Here is a 25,787-nt window from a genome sequence, read left to right as displayed (position 1 = left end):
CATATATTTACAAGGTTTTCTGTGTGTGTGTGTGTGTGTGTGTGTGTGTGTGTGAGTGGTGGCGGTCAGTGACTCTGCCTGGGGTCGTCTCTGTTGCCTAAGGAGTCGTCGGCCCAGATCCCTGTCATTGCGCATTTCATGAAGACTGAAAAAACAGAGGCACACTCGACATTTAGAACGCGCAGATTTCCGCCCTGGGCCATCGCTTGGACTTCCTGAAAGGCGTGTTGTGCAGTGCTGTGGCCATAAAAAGCGGGCGCACTTTTCCCGCCTTGAGCACCTCGGCAGCAGTGGCCCCTGGCGTGTCTCAAGGGCCTGAACTGGCTCAATTCCTTCCCGCTTCATCAAATTAAGCATCAATTCCGTATTTTGAGGACCACTTTAAAAACTACAACCACGCCGAGGGGAAGCTTCAAAACATATGCACGTGTTACCGAGTTTGTCCAGTGAAGTAAGACTGACTGGGTGAAATCTGACGGTGCTCTGAACCACAAGATCTTCCCGCCAGCCCCGCGACCTCCCCAGCGGCTAGCCCGGCCAACCCACAGCCCGGGGCAACACCTCTTTCTCCGGCTTCCTCGTCGCCTCTTCACGTACTTGCCTTCAGTTCCCTTCCCGGAGCGCCGTCCTCTTGTTAGCCATTGTTTGGGGAAGAAGGAGAATGTTTAGCTGAGCGCGTGGAGAGTTTCGTGAGGCGTGGAATGATTGTTTCTCGTTTGAATGAAGCTAATCAAGAGGAGGAGGAGGAGGAGGAGGAGGAGGAGGAGCACTTGTGTGGCTGCCTTGTGCTGCAACAGGTGGTGTAATTCTGTCACTCCTGCTGTTGCTGTTGCTGTTATTGTTTTCTTTTCACCACTTTGCTGCTGCGGTGCCTTCCCTTCCCCTCCCCGCCCTGAGGCATGTTGTGATGTAATGCTCGTGTGTGTGTGTGTGTGTGTGTGTGTGTGTGTGTGTGTGTGTGTGTGTGTGTGTGTGTGTGTGTGTGTGTGTGTGTGTGTGTGTGTGTGTGTGTGTGTGTGTGTGTGTGAAATTGATAGTTCCAGAGTGAGATAAAAAAAAAAACTCATTTTCTGTTATATATCACAAAATCTTAACACTGGAGGCAATAAGCGCATTCTTCATTATTAGCTTTCATTCCAAACCTAATATTTACTTTCCAATCACATTATTTTCGACCATTGCCCTTCATTACTACCTCGCAATAACTCCTCTTGTTTTCCTTATCATTATTACTTCGATATCCTTTGTTAACCTTCCGCGGTGTAGGAATGCGGCTGTGAGGTTAGACTCGAGCAGAAGGTGTGGTGGAGCTGTGGTGGGGATGTGGTGGGGTGTGGTTGGGGCGTGGTGGGAGGTTAATGTGGCACTGAAGGAGGTCTGTTGCTTGGGCGTGGTTTTGAGGGAAGGAAAAGGGGTAAGTGCGGTGCGGGTATGAGTGAAGGCAGTGTGTGTGTGTGTGTGGAGGAAAGGGCGAGGTGTGGGCGGTGTGGGTGTGTGGGTGGTGCGGGGACAGGTGTAGCGGTGAGCAGGTGAGGCGGGGGAGGTGAGACCGGAGAGGCGCCATAAACAGTAGCCGGAGAGTAAATCAAGATCCCAGGAGGTGAACATCAAGTAACAAAGGTGGCTTGGCTGTGGTCGGTGTGCGGTCAGTGTGGTGGAGTGTGGTGGGGGGCGTTACACTACCTTACACTGCCCCAACCGCGGCCGTCGCCACCACTGAGGGGCCGCGGGTGGATGGCGGGCAGCGGCGGGTAGGAGTGGGCAACAGGAGGCAGTGCCGGGGCTTTCATGTAGAGGCTGAGGTTAGGTTATGGTGGGAGTGAGATGGTGTCTGTGTTTATGGTGTGTGTGTGTGTGTGTGTGTGTGTGTGTGTGTGTGTGTGTGTGTGTGTGTGTGTGTGTGTGGTGCTGCCGCCTCACACCCTCACCACACTCACCGTTCACCAGCTTGTCCTTTTATTGTTCCCGGCGTTAGGACAAACAGCTCGGCCATGTAATAAACCCAATGGCTTCTTCCTTCTCCTCATTCCTTCCCACGCCCTCACTCACCCACACTGCCTCTCTCTCTCTCTCTCTCCTAACCTCCCCATCTCTCCCCACCTCTCCCTCCCCACGTCTATTACTGTCTGTTACTTCTTTAAATCATCTCATTCCCCTCTTATCTTCTATTATTCTCACTACTTTCTCCTATTCCCCTCCATCGCTCCCTCCCTCTCCCTCTTCCTCCATCCTTCACTTTTCTACCTTCATAACCTGTGATCAATGTACTTTTTCCCTTCTTTTTTCCTCGAGTCTAAATATTCAGCTTGGCATTTTAGCAGGTTCATTCCCACAGCATTGAGTCCTGATAATGTAGCTTCCCTGTACCGTCACACACACTCCGTCACGCATCACCGTCACATAACTAACTTTTTATAAGAGTGGCAATTATTTTTTTTCATAGAGATCAGAAATATCAACTTCTTATGATGATGTCTCTTTTTTTCTGTCTGTCTCTCCTCTCTCTTTCTGTCATGAAGTCTTACGGTAAAAGATTTCGATAAGAGTCAGTTCATATCGTTAGCTACTTGTCTGATTATTACAGAGAGATGATGGTCAGTGTAAAAGGTTGAAATTAAAGAACAGAACGTTTAAGATACATCTCACGTCTCAGTTACAAAAAGAATGAAGATAGCAAGATCACAAAATGACAAAAGAGAAAAAACTTAAGACTTCAGGATTTGATAAAAGTGAGAGAGGAAATAAACGAGGAAAAACAGGAAGAGGAGAAGGAGGAGGAGGAAAAAAGAAAATATTGAAGACTACACAAATAAGGAAAAAAGTAAAGAAATAAAAGATTTTGTGAGGAAAACAAGAGAATGAGACGTGGAAGAGGAGAAAGAAGAGGAAGAACAAGAAAATATTAGAAAAAGTAAGAAAAAGAAAAACAAGGAAGAAAAGAAGATCAACAAGACATAGAGAAGAAAAATGACAATGAAGGACGAAAAAAAAAGCGGAAGAGAAAAATTGGAAAACAGGCATAAAAATACATATATACTGGAAAAATAGAAAAATGGAATAATATAGAGAAGAAGAAGAAGATGATAATGATGAAGAAGAAAAAAGAGGAGGAGGAAGAGGAAGAGAAGAAGAAAAAGAAAAGAGGAAAAGGGAGAGGAGGAGGAGGAGGAGGAGGAGAATTAGAAAACGTAAGAAAAAATACAAAGAAACTGAAATAAAATAGAAAAACGTTGAGAATGAAGAGAAGCAAAGATGACACGTGAGAGAGAGAGAGAGAGAGAGAGAGAGAGAGAGAGAGAGAGAGAGAGAGAGAGAGAGAGAGAGAGAGAGAGAGAGAGGGAGAGGGAGAGCGTGCGTGGGAGAGTGCGTGGGGAAAGGCGTAGCGCGGCGGCGTGATATGATGAGGGTGGTCAGTGTACTTCCGGCCTAAGAAACCATAGATGACCTGCCCACCAATTAGCCCAAAACTATCACGTGACCCGGCCCGCCCCCGCCCCGCCCCGCCTCGCCCCGCCCCGCCCCGCCAAAACCCGCCTGCTTCTTCTTCCTCTTCCTTCTTTTTCTTCAAGTTTTCATTCATCTATTCACTGTCTCATTTTTTCCTTTCCCTCTTCCTTCTTTTTTCTTTTCAAGTTTTCATTCATCTATTTCCTTTCTGTCTCCATTTCTTGTTTTTATTTATTTTCCTTATTATCCTTTCATTCTCTCTTCTTCCTCTTATTTCCTTCTTTCTTTGCTTTTCCTTTTCATTCTTTTCCTTTTTCTTCCTTCTTTTTCCTCTTTCCTTTCTTTTCCGTCTTGTTTCCCCTCTTATCCTCTCTTCTCTTAATTCCTTGTTTCTTTTCATTTAGTTCTTCGCTTCCCTTTGCTTTTCATTCTTCCTCTTCCCTTTTTTCTTTTTCTTTTTCCACTTTCTTCTCATTTCCGTTTCTTTCCTCCTTTCCTTCTACCTTCATTATATATCTTCTTCCCGTTCTCCCTTTTCTAACTCCTTCCCTCCTTGAATAGATAAATAAATAATAATCATAACTTTTACTTTTTCGATACACAAGATACACGTACCATAACTCCACACACACACACAGACACACACACAGCAAGCACAAAGGAGACGGGAAGAGATGTGGAGTGTGAATTTCAGCGAGTGTTAGTAAGAGGTGTTCACTTGATCTATAAAGGGAGGCAGTAATCTTGCTGACTCACTGATTACCATTAATTACGCTGCGAGATGATAAAAAAATGGTAAATATAAACGTACCCGATTCATTTAATAAGACTGCTGGCTGTAAACAAAGGTGTATTATATATTTTTACCTGTCATTACGGCTCCACTCTCGCCACGCTGCTGACTAAATCGTGTTCATTTTTTTTTTTATATACAGAACTATGCGAAGTGATTAACGGTACACACTAATTTAATAAGCTGGCCGTGCTACGCTTTCTTTGTGAGCCGCTAAGACCACGCACACGCACACACACACACACACACACACACACACACACACACACACACACACACACACACAATTGCTCATAACAGTCACTTCAAATCACAGAACCGTTGATACATTAATAATAATAATAATAATAATAATAATAATAATAATAATAATAATAATAAATGCTGATTAATAATGATGACACAACACTTATGCAACAAAGGGAGAACATCCTTTTCCACTTGTTCAAACCGGTAACGGAGAGGAAGAGGAGGAGGAGGAGGAGGAGAAAAAGAAAAGGAATTGAGTAACAAGAAAAAAGAAGGAGTAGGAGAGGAAGGTGATGATGGCTGTAACCACTTAGGAGAATAAGACGCAATAAAAAAGAGGAGGAAGAGGAGGGAAAAAAATGAGGTGATGAGAGGAGTGTACATTAGCAGGTGTGTAGTGATAGCAGTGTGGCAGCGAGCACATCCTGTCCCGGCCACCTCACTCAGCGCAGGTGGGAGACTCGAACTAAGGAACTGAGGAGGTTTAAATACAGGTAAAAAGTAAATACAGGTACAGGATGAGCATTGAGTGAAGCACAGGTGTAGAGCGCCCCGCCAAGTTCCCACAGGTGCAGGGAATCGAGGGAGCAGTGTCCTTTGTTCAACTTGCTATCAGACGGGCGGTGAGGAACGAGTACTTTTTATTACTTTCCTTGGATCCAAATTACTTTTTATGAAGGGTAAGTGCGGAGTCCCTTCCTGTACTTTACACTAGGCACTTATCTGCGTTGCTGCGTTACGAAAATTGCTCTCTTTTCTCGTCGTTTCAATATACACTAACGCTGGTGGTGGTGGTGGTGGTACTTAAGGCGAATAACCTCCATATACTTGTAGGGGTGACGGGGTGAGACTGAACAGGAGGTGGTAGTAGTAGTAGTAGTAGTAGTAGTATACAAATCTTGAACTCAAAAAATACGTCGGAACTTTAACAGATCCAATATCATGAAGACTCGAACGTAACAAAATCCAGCAAAAAAGTGAACAAACAACGCACATACCAGCCTGAACAAACAAACGTATTCTCCACGCACCATAAACGTTTGCGGTCGAGTTTTGCTGAACGTTGGCCGAGCAAAAACGTTCCCAATATGGCGTCAGGATACATAAACAATAGCTCATTAAATTGAAAAACAAATATGAAGCTCCGGGTGAACCAGAATCATTGCTTAATAAATACTATGAGTCAAATAAACACGAGGAAAAAATGAAAAATAAATAAACATCAGTGGTCTGTTTAATATATTTTTCACTGTGGTTCGTGCGGCGTTGAGCGAAGGACTAAGAGAGAAGCAGTACAAAATGAACCCTTTGAAGCATTTGAAGCACACACCTGCACCTCACCTTCCCTCAAAGACACGCCCTTCTTCCCTCACCCGCGAAGACCCACCGGGCAGGTACACAAAGTATTCAATTACTCGTCATACCTGGGAAAATTTTGAGCACATCCTTGTACCGTCCCTCGCGTTTTTCCTAGTATTCTACCTTGTACCTTCCTACCGTTTCCTTGCACCACTTCCCTGTACCGTGCCCTTCTCTGCTGTACCGTTCTATTTCACACCTAAATTCATCTTGGAAAAAATTTTAGGACACTCCTGTACCTTACATTTTTCCTATAGCATTCTACCTTGTACCGTTTTACCGTTCCCTTGCACCACTTCTCTGTACCGTGCCCTTGTATGCTGTACCGTTCCATATCACACCTATGTATTGTTCACTAGTACCTTGTTATACTGTCAGTCTGTACCGTTGCCGTGTACCATCTGGGGAACGCACTCACTCACTCACTCAGTCTCAAGTATTACGTTCCCAGCACAGAGTTTTCCTTATTGACTGCGAGTATAAGCACTGGGACACACACACACACACACACACACACACACACACACACACACACACACACACACACACACACACAGGTATATTCATTAGAGACAGTTAATTAAATGGTAAGAGGACGCATTTTTCACGCCCTGAAACTCTCGCTTCAAATATAACACGAAAAGCTGGTTAATTTAGTGTCTCTTGGTGATATTTGTCAGGGTGGTGAAGGTGGAGAGGGGAAACAGGAGGGCGCTGGAGGTAAAGATGCGTGTTACCTGCAGCCTCCAGCCTACTTTTCTCCCCTTCAGATATTAATGCTCTTAAGGGAAGGCCGGCTGCTCTCAAGGGTCCTTCTCTTCTATAATTGCTTTTACTTGTATTGTCTTGTGCCGCGGCGAGGAAACCTAACCGCAGTCCACCACCACCACCACTACTAATACTACCACTATTACTATTACTCTGACTATTAGCAATCAGTCATTCTTGCCATCTAATCTATTCTAACACCACACATGTAATTTTTAATGATAATTACTAAATGTTTAGGTGCAATATAGTGGTGATGAAATGAGTGTTATAATTATATATTTTTAATGCTTAACACCGCCACTACGCAGTAAGCAGAGCACATCAGCAAATTGAAACACAAGTAACGATGCATTCTCACCATACCAAGAAAACCAAGTCATTTTTCCCACTAGAAACAAATAGTGGATGATAATTATATTTTTTTTAATGATCAACGCCACCACTACACCCAGCAAACACACCACATCAGCAAATTGAAACAAGTAACGATGCATTCTCACCATACCTAGCAAACTAAGTCATTTTTCCCACTAGTAACAGATAAGGAGTGGTAATTATATTTTCTAATGATTAACACCACCAGTAGGCAGTAAAATGCACATCAGCAAACTGAAACACAAGTAACGATGTATTCTCACCTTACCTAGCAAACTAAGTCACTTTTCCCACTAGTAACAGATAACGAGTGGTAATTGTATTTTCTAATGATTAACATGACCATAATAAAACAGAGCACATCAGCAAAGAGAAACACAAGTAAAGATGCATTTTCACCATACCTAACAAACCAAGTCATTCTCCACACTACAAACAAAGGTAGAGGTACAGGTGATGAGTGATGATTATAACTTTTAATGATCAACATCACCATTATAAAACAAATCTAGGACATCAGCAAATACAGGCACAAATAACACTGAAGCTTCGTCATAGTACACTTAGTCATTTTGCACACTACTAACACAGGTAGGGCTGCAGGTAATTGCCCCCAAGCTACCTGATCCTGATCCTCACCTGTGCTTGAATCATATGTCTTCAATTCCTTCCATTATTCTCCTTTCCAACGATTCACACTTTCAATTCTATATCACGTAAATACGATATATAATCAAAGAGACAGTGTAGAGGTGTGTTACAGCGAAAAACCACAGAACAGCAGCTGCTAAGAAGACGAGACAGTGTAAAGATGAAGTATAGACAAACCACGCACCATAGCGAGATCAAACACTAATTCTCGAACCTGAAGACCAACCTTAAGTGGCCATCTTTCCTATATAACCCACTGTAATCACCACATACCATACACCACCACCACCACCACCACCACCACCACTACCAATACATCGATCTCACCTGTGCTTGAATAAAATATCTTCAGTTCCTTCGATTTTTCTCCTTTCCAAAGATACACACTTGATTCTATATAACGTAAATACGATATATAGTCACCTTTCTCACGTTAAGCTTGTAATTTCCGATAGCGATGCGGGAAAAGAGTCACCGTCCCTCCCATCTCTCGCTCTTCCATCAAAACTTTACTCTATGGATGCACGAGTGTCATGTCTCTCCTTGGTAAGCCGGACGTGATGCAGCAAAGAGGATATAGACGCCAACATAAATGATTAAGGCTACAATAACGTGTCTCTGTTATTGTTCGTGTAGGGTTTGCCAGGTTCAGTTCAAGCCCTTATCTCTTTTCCTCTTCCTCTTCCTCCCGCCGCCCTCCCGCCCTCGCTACGTGATTTAAACTCGCACATGTAAAAGAGGATTTCAACCCCACCCAGCCTCGCCTTTTGTGTTGAGATTTTTTGTCATTTCTCTCTCTCTCTCTCTCTCTCTCTCTCTCTCTCTCTCTCTCTCTCTCTCTCTCTCTCTCTCTCATTGTTTTCCCTATTTCATCGTTCTACCTTTTTCTCAGTTTTATTCTTTCTTATTCATTCATTCAATTTATCCTTTTTGTTATATCTATCTCTTCTATTCATTTCTTTTTTTTCCTATCTTCTTATTTTCCCCATTTCATCTTTCATCCTTTCATTTTTCTATCCTCTCAATTCATTCATCTTATCCTCTGTTTCTGTATGCACACTTATATCAGCATCTCGTCTCTTCACTTTCCGATCTCCCTATTTCACCTTTCATCCTTTATTTCAACCTTTTCTATTCTATTATTCTTTCATCCTTCCACGCGTGTTTGTATCTGAATCTCCTATCTCCCATTTTCACTAATCTCTGTACCTCCCTTCGCTTCTGTACACGTAAATTTGTCAGTAAACCTACAATTTTTCAAGTCTATAAATGTGAGTTTACTGACACGTACGTAACCTTCTCTCATTTCTTAGCTCAGAAATAGTGTTCAATATCCTTGACTCTCTATTCACTTAGCGTTACACATAGAGCGACCTTGCAGTGTTAGTGACGTCATGGGTGTCTATATATGGGCATTATCATTTTTCTATCAGGTTATTTTCAATGTAACGTGGCCGTGAGGTATTTCTGTTACCAGCTTTAGATAGATGTTGCCTTTTGTTTGTCTCCTCCTCTTTCTCGTCTGCTGTTTGGTCTCATCATCTATTCCCTTTTAATTCTCCTCTTCTTTCTTTAATCAATTTTTCCTTGCCTTTTTTTTCTCTCTCTCTCTCTCTCTCTCTCTCTCTCTCTCTCTCTCTCTATTTATTCCTTCATCTCCCTCTGTTTCTATCATCTCAAACCCTACTCCTCCTCCTCCTCCTCCTCCTCCTCCTCCTCCTCTTCTTCTCCCTCCCAGTTCACCCGATTACCCAGCCACTTGAGCGCACTCTAGCGGAGCGAAGCGTAGTTATAATTTGTCTTCCCACTCATCACTTCGCGGAGACTTGCACTGGAAACTTGGCCAATCTGCTTCGTTGTCTTAGTTGTGTTCGTTTTCTTTACGGGATGTCTTTTCTGTTTTCTAGTTTGTTTTCTAGTTTGTTTTCTTGTTGTGTCGTGTTTTTCGTTATTTTCTTTTTTATCTTCTTATTTTCGTCCGTTATCGCGTCCCGTTCGTTGTTCAGTCTCGTGTCGTTTAAGGGAAAATCATTAAAATCGTTTTCTCTCAGACTTTCCTCCTTTTACGCTGTTACATCTTGTTTATATTTACTATCACCTCCACTTTTCCCTTCGGCTTTCCTGGTGTTATTACTCGAGGTGGTCAAACAATAAGTTCTTCTAAACATTACAACATTCTACAAGGGAAACTTTCATCCTTACTTTTCATTTACAATCATGCAACTTGTTCTTTCTTCCCTTGCTGTTCTCTTCCTTCCCGGGGCGGCGAGGTGGCCAGGTGGTGTCTTGAGGTGTGTGTGTGTTGGTGTCTGTGGCCTGTATTCTGAAACGCTTTGTTCTCTCACCATCACTGCTTCCCAAAGACTCCATTTGAATGTACTCGTGTTTTTAAGAGTATTTTTATGGTTCTAGTGATAGATCGTCAAGGTTTCTAGTTTATTATAAAGAGAAACTGTCTTGAAAACCTGGCTAGTCGTCTCTGTGGCCTTGGAAAATTGTCGTGGTGAGAGAAGGTGTTTCTGAATATAGCGTGAGTGTCTGTCTTGTCTGTAGTCGCGTCCCGTCATGCTTGGAGGGACCACGGAGGAGCCACCGAGGTCTTTCCAAAGGCTGAGTTCATCACAGCACACAAGTTCACAGACACTCCCCCATCACTCCCCTCACTCCCGTCCTGCCAGCCTCCTCTCGCCCCCTGCCCCTCAATGCTCCCCTCACGTCCCCACCAACACGTCTACCCACAATGCCTCTCGTTGCCACTCATTTTGTTTCCTTCATTCTTCACTTCTCGTCACTCCTCCCTGCCCACTCGTCCCCTCCTCCCTGCCCCTCACACGACCCCCGCCGCCATCTCCTCGCCTCCCCTCGCCTCCCAGAAGTGGTCCTTTCATTCTCTCCTAAAAGTCACAGAAGTAACTAGTTCGTATAATTTCGCTCGTTCATTGGCCGTCACCTCTTGTAAGGGCCACAACAAAGACCACTGTATTCCTCTGCAGGGGTCTGGCGGCGCCCCGGGGAGCCCTCACACCTCGCCGCGCCCTCATTGGCTGTGCGACTCATGACGTCAGGGGGGGCCACGCCGTCAGGCCCGCCCCGGCTACTGCCTGACTGTGGATAATATTAATTTGGATCTTTCCCCGTCAGGCGTGACGAGGTTGCGGCCATCGCCTGTTGTGGCCGCGTCAGGGGACACTAAATGTGCTTATGAGGGGCGGAGGAAAGGGGAGTGACAGGGAGGCAGGGTGACAGGGCGGTGGAGGCAGGCAGGGCGGCGGGCAGGGAGAGGCTGTGCTGGTCAGGGTTCCCACAGGCTGTCAGGGCGTCAAAGGGACTATTGTTGATGCCCCCTGCCCGCCATTGCCCCGGGCTGCCCCGCGGGGTGCCCTGATGGTGCTGGCTGCCCCGAGGCGCGCCGCGGGGAATGCGGCACAATTATGTTCTCCCGCCACCGTCATGGCCGCCACGGAGCCACGCTGCTGCAATTTCACTCGCCGGCAATTAATAGTGATGGAGAGGCGCGGCTGTGACGGGCGGCCCTTCCTGTTGGGTGTCTGTCTGTATGTCTGTCTGTCTGTGTCCGTCCCTCTGTCTGTCTGCTAACAACCCCTCACTGCCATCCTTCTACTCCCCTTCCCTCTCCCCTCCCAACCTCACCTCAAAAAACACACCCCAGCTCTCTGCCTTGCCTGCAGTTCCCACTCCTCCCGTCCCGTCCCCTCCACTCCCCTCTACACACAGCCCTTCCGTGCCCCATCCTTACAGCATTTCCCGTCCCATCCTTTCTTTCCGAAGTTTCCCCTCGCAGGCCGCCCCCCCGCCCTACAAAAGACGGGCCGCTGACAGGCCAAGCAGTCAATCAACATTTTTACACGTGTCCTTAGATACACAGAATCCGGGGAGAGAAAAGGCGGGACGGTTTAAAGGGAGAGGGAGACAGAGGAACAGAGAGGGAGACAGGGAGGGAGAGAGGATAAACAGGGACCACAGTGAGTGAGAAAGGGAGAGTATAAGGTGACGGGTGCGGGCCTTGAAAAACGGACGCACTAAGGACCATATGTTGTATGTTTGGTCCGCGGATTTCACGGACACAATACGGCAGTTCATTGAAGCGTTGGGGAATTGGGTACACATTCTTCCCGCCCCAGTGCGTGTTGACAGGGGAACGGAACCCCAGGCGGCGGGAGGGGGGGAGACGGGGTTGTGGGCTTGCGGGGTTTATTTCTCCTGGGGTTACTACTTACGGCGGAGTACCAAAGGGTGGAGTCTTGTAAACTGGTTCTAAGGTTCAATCTCTCTCTCTCTCTCTCTCTCTCTCTCTCTCTCTCTCTCTCTCTCTCTCTCTCTCTGCGTCACATTAGCTAAAATTTTGCACCTCAGCATGACAAATTCCTTCATTAGTGACGTTAAGATGCTGCACTGCCCGACACACACACACACACACACACACACACACACACACACACACACACACACACACACACACACACACACACAGGCAGATAAAATCATCACTTAATAACCTGGCGAGATGAAAAGCGCAAAAAAAAGTGAACCACCATCTTGATTTCTTTCCCTCTCGTGGCGTCCATAACAAACACCAGATAGCTTCGCCTCGACGCCTCCAGGTACTAATGCTGCCGCGGCGGTGACACCTCTGCCTTCCCCTCCGCTCTGATGTCCCCGCTGATGATGCGCCGCTGAGATAAGAGATAAAGACTCCCACGCTTGTTAACTTCGCGAATTGTTGTCTTGTAGTGTGTTTTGTTTGCTGATCTTTTATTTAGTGTGTTTTTTCGTCATTTATTTTGTTTTTAAGGTCAGGAAATGCAAAACAAGTCTGCTGCCTCGTTTTCTGTTGCTTTGGAAAACTATGCCATCTTTTTCTTGTTTAGTAGTTAAATTGTGTAGGAGGAGGAGGAGGAGGAGGAGCTGGAGGAGGAGGAGGAGGAGGAGGAGGAGCTGGGAGTTTATGAGGGCTTGTCCTCCACTTTGTTGAGATAACTGTTCGGGTGGATGACCCAGACAGACTCCGACCGGCCTACCTCCTCCTCCTCTTCCTCCTTCTCCTCCTGCTCCTCCTCCTCCTCCTACGCTCCTCGACTTCTTAGTGCCCACTCTTATAGTCTTCTTTCCTCTCTCTCTCTCTCTCTCTCTCTCTCTCTCTCTCTCTCTCTCTCTCTCTCTCTCTCTCTCTCTCTCTCTTCGCTTCACTCAAGACTGCTCGCTCATCCTCCGTTTTTTATTTAGCATTCCCTGCATTCCTCTCGCCTTTTCTTCTTTTTTCTGCTTTTTTTCTTATTTACGCTTCTAATTTTCATCTCTTCTATAATTCATGTCACTACTTTTAGTTGTTGTTGTTTTTTTTTCGTTATTCCCTTCGTGTTTTATTTTTTTTATTATTATTCTTTTTTAGTTGTCTCGTTTCTTTATATTTTCACTTTCCTTCAGTTCTTTAGTATTTTCTGCTACTAATTTCTCTCTCTTCATTTTTTCACATGATTTAATTCTGATACTCTATTTTTACTCTTTTTTTTACTCATTGACTCATTCTTCACATTCCTCAGCTCACTAATTCTCCTCTCCCTATTTTTATTATATTATATTCATAGTTACTTTTCAAATTCTCATAGCCATTCATAACACAAAAACACTCATAACTTTTCATATTTTAATGCATTTTCATAGCCATTTATAACACAAACACTCATAACTTTTCATATCTCAACTCAGTCTCATACAGTAACTGTTATTCACATCACCAAAACACTCATAACTCATCTTACTAACTTTTTCCTCACACCCAAAATTGTCTAAGAGTTTTCGTTTTTCTTACGTCCTTGTTTCTCTAACCCCTTCACCTTCACGCCACCAAGAATCACTCTGCGCATTTCTCGTTTCAACTTTTTTTTTCTCACTTATAACATCGCTTATTTCTTCCATTTCCTCACACTTCAGCCTTTGATAACACCTGATATTTCTTTTCCCAGTTTCTTTCGCTTATATTCAAACACATTCAAAGCAAACACACAGCTTTTCCCCTTCATTTTCCATATATCCTCTCCCTTTCCTCCCCTCCTTGCGCACACCACGCTTCGTAACAACAGCTTGTCCTCGCCATTCTTTCCCAGCCCCCAAGCAGTCCTAACCCGACCCCACCCGCTCCACATAGACGCGCCTCCCTTTATCTACATTTACATAAAGGCAGCGGCGTTAAGTTTCCCGGGTGTGAGAGAAATAAAGACAAGTCACAGCGAGAAGAATGAATTAATTACCCCCGGTACAGCTTCACTTCAATCTCCTCCCCCTCTGATCTACCGCCTATGGGTGTTCATTTTACACGTGTTGTGCGGGGAATACAATGCAATATGATAATGTGTATATTGCCCCGTTTATCTTCAGGAAATACATATGTGCTTTTAAGTCCTGAGTAAATGATTGTCCTTGTTGTTGTCGTCATTGTTGTAAATGTCATTATTATTGTCGTTTTCTGCCCATTCGTTGTTCAAAATGCATATTCAGACAGATTTTTAGCAACGTGTGTGTGTGTGTGTGTGTGTGTGTGTGTGTGTGTGTGTGTGTGTGTGTGTGTGTGTGTGTGTGTGTGTGTGTGTGTGTGTGCCCTGGCCATCGCAGCGCACCACAAGAGAGTAACGGTCGGAAAAACAAAGAAAAGGCGGCTGTGTCAACTTGGCGGTTCCAATGAATTTATAATCTACTCACTTCTCTCTCTGCTGTTGCGTCTCCGGTTGTCGATGCCTCCTCCTCCTCCTCCTCCTCCTCCTCCTCCTCCTCCTCCTCCTTCTCTTCCCGCTCACCTTTGCCTCTCCTCTCTAACTCCCATATTCTGAAACACTTCCACACTGCACCTTCACTATTTTCAAAGGGCTCTGGTTGAATTCTTAAGGATGTCTCTGTAATTCTAGTAACATGTTAACAGGTTTTCTGCATCATCAACAGGACAAATGCTCTTTAGAACTCGGCTAATTGTCTCTCTGGTCTTTGAAAGTGGTCGCGGTGGGAGAAGGAAGCGTTTCTGAATATATCGTCATTCTATCACTTATAACATCGACAGTTCTTAAGTAACCTTGTATAACAGAAGCAATCGACACAACTGCATTCACTAAGAGGTTTGACTCAAGCTATTTGCTATTCACTACATTGTCTTTAGCATAGCCCCTTCAATACTGGGACACATTTTTACCTATGAGATTTGTGTACGATTAGACCATTTTATTGACATTAGGAAGAGTCTATGGAGGTCAGAAGGTTAATGGCTAGTCTCTCCACTTTTCTAATTCCTCACATGTTTCTGAAGCTGTATAGTCACCATATAGTAAGCAAAATGAATATGGAAACGCGTCATGGTACTCAAGGGAATAGTTTGTGAAAGGCTGGATCTCTAGTCTTCGTGTACCATTGGGTTGAGTCAATTTACTGTTTATATAATTGCTTGTGGTGCCTTTCAGAATAACACTACTGGACTGGTTATGCTGAGAAGTCATACCACGATAAAGACCTCATTTTTGCCATCGTGTTTCCTCTATTGCAGTTCCTATAAAGCCTTCCTCCTCTTCTTCCTCCTCCTCCTCTTTCTCCTCTTTATCCACATCCCATCATTATCATTATCCCATCAGCGAATGAAATAACTGCTCCACAAAGCCCTTTCCTAACCTTCCCCACTCGTCTCCTTCGTCTGCTTGTTCGTTCCAGAACCCAGTGCTTTCCACGAGACATTCCCGCCTCCTCTCCCCATTAAAAGATAAATAGAATAGATAAAAGTCTGTCCTAGCTTAATCTTCTTAGCACTATTTGTCTTGAGTCCGTAGCCCCTAACATTCACTCGCTTAGTCTCTGCAAACCAAACATGTCCGAACTCTCACACTTTGGTTCATCTTCAACACTTTATTCTGTCAAGATTTCATAAAGGTCACACATGATTACTCTTGTTCTTTCATGTGTTTTTCGTACTGGAGATGCGGAATTTCTGGTAAACTGTCCCTAGAGTCGTAAAAACATTTGATTCTTTCAGTAACTCAGTTCAATATTTCACACGCTTCCTCTTAACTATTTTCAAAGGCCGTAGAGATGAAGGGTCGCGTTGTAATGTGTTTTCGAAGGTGATGATACAGAAACATTGGCAAACTATTCCTAAAACCATGAAATAATCCCTGAATCTCCCAGGAACTCCTAAAACAATGCTGGTTTTGTACGCTTTCTCTCAACCTATTTTCAAAACACGTAAAGAGAAAAGTCAAGTTTTTTTTTTCCCCTACTTTTTTTTACTTAGAATCCACATCAAACAATTGCTGGAATCACAAACACACTTTTTTATTTTTTATATTTACACCACGTGGGCTTTTCACGGGAATTTTATGGGCTAAAGGGGATACATTTTTAGGGGTATCTCCTATCTCAAACCCCACCCGCTAGGAAACCACTGCCCCGAGTGAGGAACCCCAACTTACACTCGGGCCGTGGACAGGATTCGAACCCGTGCGCTTGGAGACCCCTCAGACCCCAAAGCACGCATGGTTCCACTGTACCACGCCGGCTTGGACAACCTAATGACTCCCAGTGCAGCCTGTTAACCCCTTGAGTACCATGACGCGTTTCCATATCCTACTTACTATATGGTGATTTTAAACAGCTCCAGAAACTATGTGGGGGATTAAAATAGTGAAGACTGTGACCATTAATCTTCTGACCTCAATAGACGTTTCCTAATGTGAATAAAATAGTCTAATCGTGCACTCAAAGTAAAAATGTGTCGCAGTATTGAAGAGGTGAAACGTGAAAGACAGTGTTGGGTGTTGCGGCACTAACCACCCACAAGTCCAGTGTCCGGCGCCCGTTAGCCCGTCACCGTGTGGTCTGACAGTTCGCGGAAGACACAGGATAAACAAACCCAAGCAAACACTCCCGCTGGACCCCAAACAAACACTGAACCTCAAGTACTCAGCCCGGTCCATCTCCACCCACGTGACTCATACCACAGGGGAAACGAGCCTATCATTATTATTATTATTATTATTATTGTTGTTGTTGTGGTTGTCCTTTTTCCCCTGTGCTTGTTTTCTCTCTCTCTCTCTCTCTCTCTCTCTCTCTCTCTCTCTCTCTCTCTCTCTCTCTCTCTCTCTCTCTCTCTCTCTCTCTCTCTCTCGACTTGTTTATTGTTATTGTTGCTCTTGTCATCATAATTTGTTCGCACTTCCTCCTTTCTCCTTTCCTTCTTCCTTTCCTCCTCCTCCTCCTCCTCCTCCTCCTCCTCCTCCTCCTCCTCCTCCTCCTCCTCCTCCTCCTCCAAGTGCTAATCTTCGTAGGACAACAATTCAAACATGACTTCTTGTATCCATAATGAGCCGAAGTGTGTGTGTGTGTGTGTGTGTGTGTGTGTGTGTGTGTGTGTGTGTGTGTGTGTGTGTGTGTGTGTGTGTTGCGCCTTTCTCCCTCGCGCATGCACACACATCAGGCATCAGGTGTCTTTATTCGCCTTCCTCGGGATATGAAGGAGGCTTGCCACCTTAGATAAAGAGTGACAACCCTGCAACACACCAGCGACAACACACGCAACACGCACAAAGGAACACACCAACGAAAATGCAATACTTCGATGTGTAAATGAAAGAGGGACTTAATTAAATACAGCACATTAAAATAGCAATACATTAACAGCAACACTATAAACACCATCACACTGCCATCAACACACGAGTAGCATTATAAGCAACACCAAAGCAACACAACAGAGAAAATATCATGAAATTGAGATAAAGGAGTAAATTAGCAGGTAACACAAGGAGAGTCTACGCAAACATTGCCATATAACACGCAACACCAAAGCAACACATCACTGAAGAAAGAAAAATAACATGAAATTCAACTGATACGGGGCAAATTAGCAAGTAACACAGGTAGACACGCAGGTAACACAAGAAGAGTGTACGCAAACATCACTAACACCTTCAACACATATAACACGCAACACCAAAGCAACACAACACTGAAGAAAGAAAAATAACATGAAATTCAACTGATACGGGGCAAATTAGCAGGTAGCACAGGTAGACACGCAGGTAACACAAGGAGAGTCAACGCAAACATCACTAATACCACAGCAATTAACACAACAGGTGAAAAATGAAAAATAACATGAAATTCAACTCATAAAGAGCAAATTAACAAGTAACACAGGTGAAACACGCAGGTAACACAATGAGTCTACGAAGTGTTGGTTAGTCAAACAGTTGGACAGCAAACATTGAAACGTCACCGCAGCCTTGCTTTGGAATGCACGTGGCAGGGAACAGTCATGCAGTCGACCATGATTGCTTCTTGCGCTGTTTATTAATGTGTTTTCCGAGCAATTTGTCGATGTGGTTCTGCGCAATTTGGCAATGTGGTTTTACGCGCGATTAACTTCTATTTTGCTGGTAATTTGAGTTTTCTTCTGTATTTTTTATCCTCGTTTTACTTATCTTCTTCCTTCCATTACAAGCTTTCAACGTGACATAACCTGAACACTTCTCTGGAATATCGTGTTATCCTGTGATAGATTATAGCAATGGTCTTTAGGCGCGAGTCCCAAGACAGTAAGAAAGAGATTGCATTCTTTCATGTATTTCTATGACCGTTTTACTTATTCTCTTCCTTCCATTACACGCTTTCAATGCGAACTAATCTCAACACTTCTCCGAAATATGATGTTACGAGGATGATAGATTACAACAATGTGTGAGTTCCAAAGCAGTAAGGAACATATTGCATTTTTTCATATATTTCTATGACTGTTTTGCTTATTCTCCTTCATTGCATCTGAACACTTCTCTGGACTATTGTGTTATCCTGTGATAGATTATAGCAATGGTGTTTAGGCGAGGCAGTTTCAAGGCAGTGAAAGAAAGAGATTGCATTTTTTCACGTATTTCTATGACCGTTTTACTTTATTCCATTGCATGCTTTCAACGTGACATAAACTGAACGCTTCTCCGGATTATCGTGTTATTATGATGATGCATTATAATCATAGGAATAGTTTTAGTCGCTGCAATTTCAAAGCACTTCCATTCTGCACCTCCACTATTTGAAAAGCCTGTTGTTGAAGGTACACGGGCTTTTAAGGGTGTTCTTATGATTCTAGTGACAAATTAATATGAATTCTACGTTGATAAAAGGAGACACTCTTTAGAACCAGAATAACTGAACCCGCACTTTTACTATTTGAAAAGGTTCTAACTGAAGGTACAGACGGGTTTATAAGGGTGTTTTTATGGATGTAGTGACAAATTAACATGATTTCTACGTTGATAAAAAGGAGACACACTCTTTAGAACCAGAATAACTGAACCCGCACCTTTACTATTTGAAAAGGTTCTAATGGAAGGTATAGACGGGTTTACAAGGGTGTTTTTATGGATGTAGTGACAAATTAACATCATTTCTACGTTGGTAAAAGGAGACACACTCTTTAGAACCAGACTGACTGAACCCGCACCTTTACTATTTGAAAAGGTTCTAACTGAAGGTACAGACGGGTTTACAAGGGTGTTTTTATGATAAATTAACATCATTCTACGTTGATAAAAGGAGACACACTCTTTAGAAGCAGACTAATCATCTGTGGCCTTAGAAAATATCGCGGTGAGAGATTACTGTTTCTGAATACTGGCCTCGGGAACAGTTTGAGTCTCAGCGCACATTAGCAGACCTCCCATCACTGTCATCACGTAACCAAACAGTCTGGCGGTGATGGAAACACTTACTACACCACTTCATTACTCGTATAGTCGTAACGCGTCTCTGTAACACCACACTATCAATGAAGCAGGATTGGATCGCCTCACTGGATATAGAGAGACAATAAAGCATCAACAAATTCGAATCCGCTAAACATTCTTGGTTGTGTACTAAATATTTTAAGGAAAATCAGGTTTCTATTAGCACAATAAACGTATAAAGGTCGCTGTAAGGTCTCTATTTGAAAACATTTCCACTCCGCACCTTCACTATTTAAAAAGGCTCTAATTGAAGGCACACTGGTTTTTAAGGGTGTTCTTATGCTTGTGACAAATTAACATTATTTATACGTCCGCTACACATTCTTGCTTATCAGTGTACTTGATATTGTAAGGAAAATCGGGTTTCTGTCAACACAAAAACGTATAAAGTAAGCCTAGTTTAATAATTCGCTATTTTTATATTATGAGTAGTAGTATTGCAAGGAAAATCAGGTTTCTTTCAGCACAAAATTGTTTAATGTAAGGCAAGTTTAATAATCATCTACTTTTATTTCACAATTTAACGTTACACTACGGTAAAGTATCACTCAACGCTGCACTTCTTCCTAATTGACGATAAATTCACATCGAATCTTGCAACACTAGGAAAAATAACGTCAACAATGCACTGCTTTCCTTACTAGCATTTATCTGCCTTCATTTCCATTTTATCAATCAACGTATATTAGTTCCCTCCCTATTTCAACATTTCATTAGCGTTCAGTTATTTATTTTTTCAAGCCGTACATTCACCATTTATTACCCTCAACTAGCACATTTCTATTCCACGCCATAATAAACAACCACTGAACGCCACAACTCCCTTTCATCGCGCCGGTAAGGAGGACACTACGCCATTAAGTATCCCGTGGTCACCCGTCACTACACACCGCCACATTATGAGAGTGTGGCGTCACCAACACTGCCATCCTTTGAAACACTTCCGCGCAACGCCACATCTACATTCCAAAGGCTGTACGAGCTTTTAAGGGTGTTTTCTTGGTTCTAGTGGGAGATTGACAAGTTATCTGCGCTTTTAATAGAAATCTGAAGAGCCTGGTTTATTATTTATGGTGATTGTGTTTCCGAGAGAGCTAAGGGACGTAACACACACACACACACACACACACACACACACACACACACACACACACACACACACACACACACACACACACACAGTCAGTCAGTGTACTGTTCTGTATCTTTTCTTCTATTCTTCTCTTCCTCCCTTCACAAACTACAATGATCGAGTTTTAATGGTGCCAGACAGAACTATCCCCGTCTCTCTCTCTCTCTCTCTCTCTCTCTCTCTCTCTCTCTCTCTCTCTCTCTCTCTCTCTCTCTCTCTCTCTCTCTCTCTCCCTTCTCTACCTGCCTCTTATCTCCAATCCTCCCTTTCTCCTTGTCTCCTTCTATCTCTCCTCCCCTTTTCCTTTCTCCTTGTCTCTTTATCTCCTCCCTCTTCTTTCCTGTTTGCTACTCTCTCTCTCTCTCTCTCTCTCTCTCTCTCTCTCTCTCTCTCTCTCTCTCTCTCTCTCTCTCTCTAATGGGTGTTCCTTTTACCTTCCTAAGCCCTTCACTCTCAGTACCAAAGAGCCACACCTGACACACTATTACCTTTGATTTTACTGCCTCTCCGTCCCACCACACCTGTTCATCAAGCTTTCACCTGTGTGTGTGTGTGTGTGTGTGTGTGTGTGTGTGTGTGTGTGTGTGTGTGTGTGTGTGTGTGTGTGTGTGTGTGTGTGTGTGTGTGTGTGTGTGTGTGTGTGTGTGTGTGTGTGTGTGTGTGTGTGTGTGTGTGTGTGTGTGTGTGTACATGTGTGTGTGTGAAGTAGCTGTCGTCACTTGTTAATTAATTAGCTGAGTTACCTGTGCGTTTTGCTTCACCCCCCCTACACACACACCTGTCCTCTGTCACGTGTCCCTAATTAAGCTGGTCACACCTGTTAAAAGCGAATAGAAATGGGTGAACGTGCAAGACAAAGCAAAGGTGAAACATTAATATTAAACTGTGTGTGTGTGTGTGTGTGTGTGTGTGTGTGTGTGTGTGTGTGTGTGTGTGCGTGTGTGTGTGTGTGTGTGTGTAAAACGTGTAGGTGACATTAATTTTCCGCTAATGTGAACGCAATGAAGACCAAGACCTTATACCGTCAGCTTTCACCTCCTGTTTTCCTATCACTGCTCCCCCTTCACTCTATCCATAGGGAACAATTCGGGCCCCTCCCTACCTCTCCCTCTCTCCCTGGGTCTCCGTACCGCGTGAGAGCCGAAGAATTGAGCGCGAGAAAGTGGCCCACAGGAAGTACAACAACAATCACTTGCCGACATAAGTAGCATAGCCAGTGACTGCAAGCCGGACGAAACACAGCAAGACACAGCAAGACACAGCGAGACAGCGGTAATCAGCCCGCCTAACAGCGTAACCCGGGGCTTGTATAATGCACAGAGAAGTGGTGTGGAAGATGACGTAGTGGTGATGAGTGGGGACTAGTGTGGTTAAATGTGATGTACTTTTCCTGGTGGTTTCCTTGGGTTTAGTTAGAGTGCGTCGGGTTTTTGAGGTTGGTTCTGTGGTTGTAGGTGTTGCAGTGATGTGTTTCTTGATTCTAACAGGCTGCAGTGAAAGTTTTAAGTGTATTTCGTGGTGTATATTGTTTAGTAATGGAAATAAAAGTGAAAATAGTTTGATAAGAGGTTAAGTTTACTAGTTCAAAAGAGGATACGTTGGTGAATCTTAACGCTTGAAAAAGATATGTTAGCAAGAAAACATTTGTAAACTAAAACAAAGAATTGAATAAATTATAAAGTAAAGCTAAAGAATTGGGTTTAATTAGAGTGCGTCGGGTTTTTTAAGTTGTTTCTGTGGTTGTAGGTGTTATAGTGAAGTGTTTCTTGATTCTAACAGGCTGCAGTGAAAGTTTGAAGTGTATTTCGTGGTGTATATTGGCAACAGTAAGGGAAATGGAAGAGAAAATAATTCAATAAGAGGTTAAGTTTACTAGTTGAAAAAAAGAGATGAGTTAACCCTTTCAGTACTGGGACGCATTTTTACCCTGAGTTTTGAATGTGACGAGACGATTTTACTGACATTACGAGGAGTCTATGGAGGTCAGAAATTTAATAGCCAGAGCCTTCACTATTATAAATCCCCAACATATATTTCTGAAGCTGTATAAAATCGCCGAATAGTAACCAGAATGAAAGAGGAACATAAGAGAAGCTTGGTCTTAGTCTTAACGCTTGAAAAAAAAAAATAGGTTAGTTGGAAAATATTTGTTTTTTGTAGGTTATTAAAGAGAAAGGTGAAGACTGTGACGGGCGGAACGTGAGGGAATGGCGCCAATAATTGATATGGAGAATGTTAGTTGAGTTATGATGCTTGATGTGCGAGAACTAATTGAACGATGGCGACACATTAGATGAGAGAGAGAGAGAGAGAGAGAGTGAGAGTGAGAGTGAGAGAGAGAACGAATGAAAATACCAGAATCATCATAAGTAAAGAGAAGGAATGAAAAATACTAAAATCACAAGTAAACACGAAAACATTAACAGAATATAAGGAAAGAACGACAAATTCAAATGAAAAAGACATGAAATTAAAAGGAAAACAAAGAAGAGAAATAAAGGAATGAATAACAAAACGCTACAAAATACAACACACACGACAATGATAAACTTTAAAATACAAGAAAACTAACATCAACACCTTTCTTAATTAAATGACTTGAGCACACACACACACACACACACACACACACACACACCCTGCTATGTGGTTCCGTGCGCATGACCTACATATGTTTCACTGTCATATACACCACTAACAACATGGAGGAGGAGGAGGAGGAGGAGGAGGAGGAGGAGGAGGAGGAGGAGGAGGTGGGAAAGTCGTAGAAAAATGAGAATGCAGCCGAATAATTAATCTTTTCATCTTCATTTGTACTAATTAAGAAGCCTAGTTTGAGTGTGGCTGACTTAATGATTTCAGCTGTTCGTTTCCTCGGTTGAAATACACTCGAACGCGATGCTCTGTCACAGGAAGGCTTCTTGGTGAGGTGAGGTGAGGTTAGGTTGGGTTAGATTAGGTTAGGTTGGGTTGGGTTGGGTTGGGTTGGGTTAGGTTAGGTTAGGTTAGTGTGATGCGGAACGAGAGAAAACGACAAGAAACAGAAGAAAAAAGTCACGATTCATTGCAACGAAGAATTATGAAGCAAACGATTCACCATATGTCCTCTCACTCATTAACTCTCACTCACTCACTCACTCTCTCATTAGTAAAGTACACACGAACGAACACAAACGCACGAGGAAGCGTTTATCAAGTACTAATGGAGAGCAAATCACACTTATGTTTCCTGTGTGCGTGCGTGTGGGTGCGTGTTTCCTTGTGTGTCGTCACCACCACCACCACCACCACCACTACCCAGGCACACGCTTTGCCCACTAATGTCACACAGGTAAAGGAAAAGTAAAGGTAAAGACCATTTTTTTACTTCTATTTACCCCATTCCTTCCCTGGATATTATGTGTATTTTTTTTGCACTTTTTTTTACCATTTTTAACCTTCCTCCTTGCCTCGACAGCTTTTTATATGTACAGTTTTGCATTCAGCTCAGCTTCCCCGCCAGGCACAAGTGATGGATGGCCGTGGATGGATGGATGGATGGATTGCATGTTTACCACTCCCTCCACTGGCTTACTATTAACTCCACTAAAGAAGCAGCCATAATAACAGCAATCAATCCACTAATGCTACTAATCATACGAGTGGCGAGAATAATACCCAATGTAATCAGAGCGCCATATATTCCAGGTGTTTTGTGATTATTCTTTATCTATTCTGAACACGTTATGATTCTCTCTCTCACTCCCTCACTCCCTCACTCCCAGCTTCCATAACGCCTCATAATACCCAGGAGTGTTTCAGGCTCCCTCATTACCTTCGAGTCCTTTTATAATCCATTTAATCAGAGAAGGTACAAAGAGCCTGAAGAACACCTGAAGCAACCCCCAATGTTCACCTTGCTGTACCTGATGCTGTACCTGAGATGATTTCCAGGTACACCTCCCCCTCCCCTCCCTCCACTAGGGCACACCGAGGCTGGCGGGGAGTGGAGGAGTGGCAGCTATTGAGTGCCAGCGTGGTGCCAAGTGTTAGTGCCTCCCCGTGTAGCCTCAGTGCCACCCTAACACCACTGTATACCCATCAACAGGTCCAGGCCAAACGGGCGATTGCTAGTCAACAGTTTGCAGAGCGTGGCCTGTTTCTGGAAGTGAGTAACCATAAGTGGGTCGTACAGTACAGTTCCCTCGTAGTACACTTGCATGACGGTGGAGGACGCTTGCATGGCGCGCCGCTCAGCATGCACTGTACCCTAGAGCATGTTGGTATTCTCTTCCTCAGGCTGACTACACACTCACCTGTGCTTCCACTCAAAGACAGGTGTTAGTGGTAGCCTCCTTCCCTCTACCTCCTCAGTGCACCTCACCTGAGTTTAATATCGTGTTCTGACTACCAGGTGAGTCCTACATCCTTCTAAATCCATCTTCCTACACATTCTTCTGTTATTCTAGACCTTACTACATTCTAATATTCCTTCACCCTTTCAATACTTTCCTACATCTTTCTACATTTCTTTTACCTTGCTACACCCTCTGGTAACTCCTCACACACCTGCACACCTTTATACACACTCCTGATTATCCTACACTCTTTCACCGCTCTCCTACATCGTTCTACATCCTCTTTCACCTTCCTACACTCTCTGCTGCCTCCCCACACACTCGTACACCTTCCTACACTCTCCTGTATCATCTCCCAGGCTCCTACACCACACTTGTGCTACACCCACCACCACACAGTATAGCACGCACATACACACTCACATACACAGCCAGGTACGGGCCGGCCTGACACCCACGGCCCAGGTAAGGTGCGTCAGGTGTATGCTGAGGTGCCAGGAAGCAAGCATGTGTTCACGCCGCCAATTTAGCAGGAATGACGTATGATGAGCACCGTAATGCAGGGCCGTGGGGGTCGCGTTGGTGCCTCGTTCAGGGAGGCACCGTCGCGGCCCGCTGTGGTTAGTACGGCATGGTAGAGGTAGCACGTGTTATTGGGGGGAGAGGGAAATGGACGCTCCCTCCTCCTCCTCCTCCTCCTTCCCTCTCTCCCTTTCTCCCTCCTCCTTCTCTCTCTTCTCTTTATTCAGGTGTAAGCAGGTGCACTAATGGTCTCCTTGTGTGGTGGGGACAATAGAATTTTGCACTGAAAATAGATAGAGATTTGGCACACACACACACACACACACACACACACACACACACACACACACACACACACACACACACACACACTTATTAAG

General features: G+C 43.9%; 1 protein-coding gene across 10 annotated transcripts in view; it reads left to right on the top strand.

The window, feature by feature from the left end:
- The window catches only part of LOC123507584 (transcription factor AP-2-alpha-like), a 211,590-nt gene that overhangs the window by 118,496 nt on the left and 67,307 nt on the right, over positions 1 to 25,787 (top strand). For 9 of the 10 annotated variants that reach the window (XM_045260571.1, XM_045260569.1, XM_045260572.1 and 6 more), the window contains exon 5: positions 24,636 to 24,695. The exons of the other annotated variant lie outside the window; for it this stretch is intronic. In XM_045260571.1, the coding sequence (XP_045116506.1) occupies positions 24,636 to 24,695 (60 nt within the window). The remainder of the gene's footprint in view (positions 1 to 24,635; positions 24,696 to 25,787) is intronic. 10 annotated transcript variants of the gene reach the window in all.

Source organism: Portunus trituberculatus, chromosome 22 (assembly GCF_017591435.1).
Source record: "Portunus trituberculatus isolate SZX2019 chromosome 22, ASM1759143v1, whole genome shotgun sequence".
NCBI lineage: Eukaryota > Metazoa > Arthropoda > Malacostraca > Decapoda > Portunidae > Portunus > Portunus trituberculatus.
The sequence above is the reverse complement of the archived record's forward strand: the minus strand, read 5'-3'. Positions and strand labels throughout refer to the sequence as shown.